The 8881-nt window shown below is 34.2% G+C and overlaps 1 protein-coding gene across 1 annotated transcript in view; it reads left to right on the top strand.

Moving 5' to 3' along the window:
* Nucleotides 1–114: 114 nt before the first annotated feature.
* The window catches only part of LOC134272240 (probable serine/threonine-protein kinase pats1), a 39713-nt gene continuing 30946 nt past the window's right edge, over nucleotides 115–8881 (top strand). The window contains exons 1-3 of the mRNA XM_062754489.1: nucleotides 115–314; nucleotides 1064–1687; nucleotides 2214–2468. Of these exons, the coding sequence (XP_062610473.1) occupies nucleotides 152–314; nucleotides 1064–1687; nucleotides 2214–2468 (1042 nt within the window). The 5' untranslated portion in view covers nucleotides 115–151. The remainder of the gene's footprint in view (nucleotides 315–1063; nucleotides 1688–2213; nucleotides 2469–8881) is intronic.

Genomic DNA, 8881 nt, shown 5'->3' with positions numbered 1-8881 from the left:
TGATTGTAGTGATTGTTGTGGCATCATTTGCCTCCTTTTAGTTTAAAAATTACAGCTTGATTATTTTTCCATACATATTGAACAGGGAAAATAATTGTAATAGTCGATTTTTTTTCTGTTTCACACAACCTAAGACGTAGAAGAATGGTTTATGCCAAAGCAAATCAGTACTGATTCCCAAGATTTTGTCCAATTTTGGAAGAATCAGTGTTGCCGATGGAACATACACCCCACAGATTGGTCTAATGGAGTTTTTGATACAGAAATTGAAAGATGTTTCTCAGCATACACAATTCTTTCCGGATACCAAAAGGGTAAAGAAAAATAAATTTCACAGAAAATATAATTTATAAACAATAGAAAGTACTCAAGAACAAATAAAACCAATAATAACAAAACATAATTAAGGGGGAAAATACCTTTAAATACTAGAGAAGTAGTAGTTAGTGTCATGGAAATAAGGAAGTGTTTTCTGCTTGTGTAGATGAAATGCAAATTAGCGCTTTTCATTTGATATGTTTGAAAAATGTAGGAAATTCTCTGTTTGTTTAGATAAAAGATTGTCAAGTTTATTTACACCTGTGAACGAATGACGTCACAGTGGGGGATCAGTTATGACTGTATTATTATACCCCCGCTTGAAAAGTGGGAGGGTATATAGTAATCGGGATGTCCGTCCGTCTGTCTGTTACGCTTTGGGGAATCCATCTCTTATCCGCAACTCCTCTCATACCACTGATTGAATTTTGATGAAACTTTCATAAAATCTTTGTTACATATTGCCATTGTGAACCTTTTTTGATCCAACACATATTTTGGGTTTCCCATAGCAAAACATGGGGCAATGCCATTATATTCATATTTTGTCTTATTTTTATTTTAGAGTTACTTCTCTTTGCCCGTAAGAGTTGTTTACATGTATGAGCAGAACATGCATTTTGCCATTATAATCATATGGGAGCGGGGGGATCATTTGGTGAGCTCAGTGCTCACAGTATCTCTAGTTGTTTACAAATATCGTGATGCATTTTGACCATTTAAAACTGTAACAAATTAATTTCAGAGTTTTGGGAATTGGTTTTACACAAGAGACAATGGAGCATACTTATACTCATTTTGATGTCAGAAAAGTACAGCGTTTTATATGAAGAGAAATTGTTGGAAGAGAAAGTCGAACGAATACAACAGACCTTTCTAACACTGAATGGCTCCGATGACGGAATTTCCGATAATACTTTGCTTATACAAGAATTGATAAACAAGAACAAAATACTAACAAGAAATAGAGAAGAGAGACTAGAGTTTAAATCTGAGAATATCCGTACTCTTGTCATGGGATACTTTTCTCTAAACTGTTTAAAAACTGATGATGACTACACGAACTATATCAAATTGTCATCATTTGACTCAGTGTTAGAATATGTTCGTACTGTAGACTACGAAGATGATATAAAGGGGAATTTGGAGAGATTAAAAGAAATGAATGAGAGGAGAGAGAGTGGAATAGACATCTTGTCATCATCTGACTCAATATCATCATCTTACTCAATGTTTGATTATGATCGTAAAAGATATTTATATTTTCCGAGGAAGATGGAGGAGACCTTGGTGAGAGAGTCTGGAATAGACATCGTACGACACTGCATAGTGACACAAAAAAGGATACAACATTTTGTGTCTGATATTTGTAAGTTTATCTAAAAAACTTATTCAATTTATATATTCTTCCATTTCTAATTGTTTTTAATGTTGTAACTTTCTCTGAAAATTGAATCTGCCTAATAGAAAAGGATTCATTTTCTTCTATGTATGATTTTGAGAAAACAGATATATTATTGAAATGTCATTTTGATAATTAACTTGTTAGAAAATATAACCTATTATTCAAACCATATTTTAAACCATTACGGTCAGTAATGCACGTACACTGTTTTATTTCAAATTAAAAGGTGTTGTGCTATTGCAAGGTTATTACAGGTATTTTTTTTAAATGTAGTAAAAAAAAACGAATCCTTTATGCGGATAAATGTTTTGTCAAGTTCAATTTTCTTTCAGTTTTTTCTTTTAAAAGTTTAAATTTTTGATAGGTTCAATTGCCTTTCAGTCTTTTCCTAATAAGGTTTGTGTACTTAGATTTTATACTGAAGTAATCAAAAATTAAAATCTTAGTAAATGATAACAAATGAAAAAGATTTTTGTTTTCATTCTTTCAGTAAATATTCCAACGGAAATTCTTAATTGGGACTATGAAGCAAGGTGCAGGTACGTAAAATGTGCAAAAAAAGGAACACAATCGATTCACAGAGCTCGTGCTATGATTGTTGGGTGTGCTGGTGCAGGAAAAACCACCCTTCTGAAACGACTACAGAAGAAATCCCTTGATGAATTCCAAAACACCCAATCTACAATAGGCTTAGAAGTGCATGAGGACATCTTTGAAATTTCAAAGGAAAATGATTTTTTAAAAGGTAATTTTTTTCAAGGCTGTTAAAATAGAGAACAGGGAATTGCTTTATTGTTTCTATTCATAGTATTCCTCGAGAAGTATTTTCAATATCAAAGAAAAATACATCTAAAGATGTAATTATTCCCTGAAAAGTAAAGATTGTTAAGCCATTTTTCATTAAGGTTTACCAATATTTTTTTCAGCTACTTTCGAGTATCTGAAAGCTATTCATATGAGCCAACTGAATTCCTTATTCGAAGAAATGATTGGAATATCTGCTACATACAGAATAAAAACTTAATAATCTATATGGTATTCCTATCTTTCAAAATTAAATACTAAGGACTATATAATATATGAGGTATCAAATGCGAATATAAAAAAAATCAGAAATCATGCGTATTCGTTCACTGAGATAAGCAATTTGCACTTTTTTGGTCGTATATTTGTTTCTGTCTTGGTAAAAAAAAAATTTCTAGATCCGCTCATGCAGTATCGCTTCCTAATCCGATCTGAAAAAAAAGAAATGCATGTTAAATTCGTATGTTGTGTATTTATTGAAAATAAAGAACAAGATACAGTATTAACAGTTACTGGTCATACAATGTAATTATTACTACATTATAGTTTAATCGTCTTTTTATCGTTTAATGATGTTGTGCATTGAAGTAGGTAATAATACCTTTAACCATAATTTTATTTTTACAAAATTTAATTATAGTTTAAGGCCGCTTAATCCCAAACAAGCACACATTATCTTACACAATAAAAGTACGTCATTACATAGAAAATATATATAAACAGATAATAAGACTGATTAAATAGTTTATTACAACAGTCCTTACAAGGAAAAACCTTACTGACAAACACAGAAGTTCCTGACGGGAAGTTAAGATCAGTCGTGAAGTCACCTTTGAAAAAAAAAATTATGGGTTATATATAATTATGAAGAACAAACCCGAGTATTTTTTTTCATTGTCATTAATATATCATTTAAAAATTAAGAAATTGATTGAATATAATCCACAGTCATTTTATATTAATATGCACATTTAAAAGAATAAAGGATCTTTTTTAAAGATTTTTTTAAAGGAAGTTTAGTAACGAAGGCTAAAAAGTAAAATATTGTCCGTGTACAGGTATAAGTACTTTTTTATGAAATAAAAGTTTGTTGTTCATAATGATATATATGCAATAAATTTAATTTTCATGCCATTGCGAATAGCGATATCGTCATAGGATTATTTTTTGTGTGGCCCAACACAAAATTATTTTTTTTAACATTTGAATTTTTGTATCTTTAAATTAAAAAGACTTTGGGGATATAATTTGACATAAGTTGAAACAATTTATGGACAGTTATGTTTCAAGAAGAAAACGAATATATTTTTCGCGATTAGAATCGGACTTAGCGGCTTTAATATAATTAATATATATACTGAAAGGAAAAGAAACGCAGGGTCACATAATATATATTCGAAATATTTTTGACTGCATGACCGAAAATTACGAAAAATTATACCATGGGAATGTTAGTTACTACTCATAAAGATCAGCGTTCAAAATTACTCAACAAACTGTATGACGTCACGTAGGAAAAACGCTAAAAAGCCAAAAACAAGTTCAAATTATTGACGGCGGGTTTGTCAACAAATCTTGTTGTACCATTTGATGCACATGATATAGACACATTGTTTTTCAACGTATTTACAGACGATATGAATTTCTTGCAATCTTGGTACAATTTATGGAATTTTCATGGGGTCTAATATTTGAATTGCCTTAGTAAGGAAAAGAAAATAAAACAAAAAGGAAAAAAAAAAAGATGTATGCAATTTCTTACAATTATGAATTTTATGAAATATTGATTTAATTAGCTAAATATATTTAAAATCAGTTTAATAGATGTATTCAAATTATAGGTGCTGCAAAATAGAAACGTGCGTGCTTGGGCGGGGTTGTTGTTGTTGTGAGGGTGATTGACCAGTGTACTTTTGCTTTTTTATAGACAAATGCAATGAATCTTTAAAAACAACTATGCATTTGTACTGGCAGGTGTAAATATATAGTGGGAAGGGGTTTATTGACAATTATAATACCATACTGTACCATACAAATCACCAGCATTGCAGACAAGCATAAAGAAAATTCTCTTTCTCTTTTTCTTTCCATCCAATAATAAAATGAATTGTTTCTGCGAGTCCATAGTAATACCATGATAAAATACTAAGTAAACACCCCAACCTCTCCCTGGCCTATCTCGCTTGACACACACATACACATCTAATTTGTTAACCAATGTACACTTGTCGAACATGCATATCAAGAGCTTTCAATGGACCGGACCTATGGTCAATCTTTGGTAATTATACCCGCACTTTCTAAAGGAAGTTCGGGAATATTGTTGTTACTCATGTCCGTCCGTCCATCTGTCTGTCACACTTTTCTTCCCTGAACTCCTTTTACATTTTACAAAGTAGCCGAATCATATTTTGGGAGATGGTTGGTGGTGTCATGTAGATGTGCAGTAAGGTTTTTGAATTTTGATTTTGCCCCGGGGGATCAAATGGGGGTCGAAAAATGACGTTTTTTTATGCAAAAAGCCCCGTCTTTCCTGAACTCCTCCTACATTTTACACAGTAGCCTAAGCTAATCATCTTTTGGGAGATGGTTGGTGGTGTCATGTAGGTTTCGAAATTTTGATTTTGCCCCGGGGGTTCAAATAGGGATCGAAAAATGATGTATTTGTGCAAAAAGCCTCGTCTTTCCTGAACTTCTCCTACATTTTACTCAGAAGGCTAATCATCTTTTAGGTTAGTTAAATATGTTGAAAATTAGGTTAAACATCAACGTCAAGGGGTATAAATCATCGCTGGGAAACATCTTGAATTCTTTTGAGTAATTAATGTACATGTCAAATGTGAAAGTCATATCTCTTCTCAATCAAAAGTTATAAGCAAATGCAACATTTTTGAAAAGTAGGTTAGGCTTCAAGGTCAAAGTCACAGAGTCAAAAATCATGATTTATTTGGAAAGGTCTTATCATAGGTAGTAATATCCGTGTATATATAATATGAATGCCTTAACTTTTCTCTTTCAAAATGACGAATTAAAAACGATGTAATTTTTTTTTTTTTTTTTTTTTTTTTGCAAGTAGGTCAAACTTTTAGGTCACTGGTAAAAAAATCATGCCATTCTAAAAGGTAAATACTAATACATATGTTTATGAGAAGAGACAAGGCATTCATATTAAATTAATATGAATGCCTTGTCTCTTCTCATCAATAGATATGAGCGTGATGACCTAAAGGTTAAATTTATTGAGACAGATGGACAGACTGACATACAAATGTACATATTTCTATGTGAATTAGTTAAAATTGGCCCAGTGGTTCTAGAGAAGTTAAAAATGTAAAATGTTTCCAAACAAATAGACGACAGATGTAATGTGATAAAACCAAAAAACCTCATTTGACAAATGAGTGTTTTGAAAGGGTTACAATGGTTTATACCATTATTTGAAAAGCTTTTTTTCATGCCGAGATATGACCAACGTATTCATCTTTTATATTTGTTTTAGTAATTTGTTTGTTTGTTTTGAAAACATCTCTCTCAGGAATTTTTCCCTCATATGGAGACACCACCAATTAATAATAAAGACAAGATGTGTTTGTGATGCCCCCATATGGCAGCCTATGGCGAAGGTTGAAGTTTCTCAAATGTATGTCAAACTCAAAGGTAGAGGTCAACGAGTTAAAATTGTTGGTATCAGAAGAAAATCTTGTCACAAGGAAAACACATGTGAAATAAGAAATCCCTAGTACTTCCTGTTCAAAAGTTGATTGACAAGGTTGAAGTTTTTTTTTAAAGCGGGTCAAACTCTAAGGTCAAGGTCAAACTTATGTATACTTTATACCTGTTGAAAATTCACAATGAATACACATGTTAAGCATGAAAACCCTGGCAACTACTGTCAGATCAAAGTTTAGGCAAAGTTTAAAGTTTGGTATTTTCCTTGTAAAAATGGGTAAAAATCCAAGGTCAAGAAATCAAGAGGTCAAAATTCGTGGTACCCAAATAAAAGGTCTTGTCACAAGTAATTTACCTATGAAATGTGGAAGCCATGTGTATAGCCCATCGCACTTAAAATTTATGGGCAAGGTTAAAATTTCTGGGGACAAATAGAAACGCATAATATAAACACAAGAAAAAAATATGTATATAGTCAAATGAAAAAAAATCTACTGTTTTGGAGTCACAAGATCAATTGTAATTTGGGATAGGGAGTGGCTAGGAAGATTAGCCCCCCCCCCCCCTTGGACTTTGCTTTGTTATTTAAATATAAGATTATATAATGAAATAAATGACTTTCGACATCCTCCCCATTAGAAAACATTGACCCCATGACCCCACTACTAGTATCATTGTTTTTATTTTGTTTATTTGTTTTCTGTTTTTTTTTTTTTTTTTTTTTTTTTTTTTTTTTTTTTTTTTTTTTTTTTTTTTGGGCTTGTCAGGAAATTCTGAGCTGGAAATTTTTTGACAGAGGCGTGAAACCCCCTCCCCCTCTCGAAAAAAAATTCTGGATCTGCACCAGTAACTGAATATCACATCGACAACGGGAGATAACTTCACAATGGTAAACTGTGGCATGTGATGATTTTTTTACCCTTTTTGAACTTCAACCTAATCATTTGCATTTCGTTTTTTTTACCCCAGTCTATACTTAAACTTGTACTTACCGACTGTCTTAGGTCCTGTCAATTTCATGAAATATAATCCAATTATAACACAAAATGAATTCTTTCAATACACACCAAACTGCAGCACATTTGGCTGATTCCGTCGCCTTATCAAATGAAGTTGGAATCGGTCAAGGTGTGTCGTGTGCACGTGGTGCTTAATCTAAAAATATGAATAATGGGTGACGCAACCCAATATGATGTAGAAATTTTCCAAAAGGTGTTTACACGTAAACATGTATAGTACAAGAACAAATTTTAAATGGGTGAATAAACTTTATAGTGATATTTGGTAAGGTATACCCCTAACTAGTGTGAAAATGTATGATGGCATCAAATCTGTTGTGGCTTCAATGCTGGAGACACAGTTATTACCCTTTATTTGCTCAAATTAGGTATTTTAAGCTAAATATATTTGCAACCTGCAAAGTATTTGTCACACAGTTGCCAACCGTGATAGAAAGTTCTACCAGAATTACTCCGAGATATGATGAACATATTAAAAGAATATTAACTGAGTTACTAGCCTTGATTCTAACAAAACTTGCATATTTTTACAAATTTTATTCAGCTTCTCCAAGTTCAATGTAAATGTTTCTCTTGTCATGAGATTCGGCGTAGCGTTGCATCTCGTCAGCTTTGGCATTCAGCCAGGAGTACTGCATATCCCTGTTTGGCTGTGGAGGTGGGATCATCTATATGAGCCCTGTAAGCGCGATGTTTGTCCTCTAGAAACTACGTCATCTCGGCACTGTTCTCATCAAACCAGCTGTCTTTGTGTTTGGTTTTTTTGTTTGGTGGAGGGCCCAAGACACTCGTAGGCTGTATTGTACACTGTATTACGAAGTGTGTTCCATGCTGCTTCCACGTCGTTGTCATCCATCAGGGTGGAGTTCAGGCGTTCTTCCAGGATGTCAGCAAAGTACTGAGAGGTGGAAGGCAACTTGAGCTTACCAACGTTGAGACGTTTTGAAGCCTTAGTCTCCTGAGGACGTATCCTGAGTTTGATCCGGAAGTTGAGAGGTGAAGTTTAGAGACTGTGAGAAGGTGATCTGTCCAGCACTTTGTGCCGTACATAGCCTTGGTGAACAAAAGAACTGTCTGTCTGTCTCTCTTCCTGACAATGACGAAGTCCTGATCCTTGTTGTGTTCTTGTTCTCTTTGTTATTTCGACAGCATGTGTAGGGTCCCCATCAGCCGCGGTAAACTGGCTAGGGAAGGATGGAGCAGGCAACGTTTGGGATACCTTTTCGAATCCCGTGGGGATCCGGGTTAGAATAGGTCCTCAGTACTCCCTTGCTTGTCGTAAAAGGCGACTAAATGGGGTGGTCCTTCGGATAAGACCGTATAAACGAGGCCCCGTGTCACAGTAGGTGTGGCACGATAAAGACCCCTCCCTGCTCAAAGGCCTTAAGTGCCTAGCACAGGCCTAAATTTGCAGCCCTTCACCGGCAATGGTCTCCATATCAGTGAAATATTCTGGAGAGGGACGTTAAACAGTATACAGTCAATCAATTTAATCCGCTCCTCTTGCCATGGAGGTGAGCAGTGCGTTCCTAAAGAGGGCTGCTCAGTCGTACAGGTGGCTGCCGAACTCCAACGCTGTTCCGGTCGGTGAAGAGCGACCATATGGCCTGTGCTGCCTGTGTGCATGTCCGCGACTACCGACTTCCAGTGAACCCGTACCTGTCAC

This window comes from Saccostrea cucullata, unplaced genomic scaffold (genome assembly GCF_032062105.1).
Source record: "Saccostrea cucullata isolate Sc308-1 unplaced genomic scaffold, CSIRO_AGI_Scuc_v1 ctg622, whole genome shotgun sequence".
In the NCBI taxonomy this organism is placed as follows: domain Eukaryota; kingdom Metazoa; phylum Mollusca; class Bivalvia; order Ostreida; family Ostreidae; genus Saccostrea; species Saccostrea cuccullata.
Note: the sequence above shows the minus strand (reverse complement) of the source record. Positions and strands in the feature narration are given on the sequence as shown.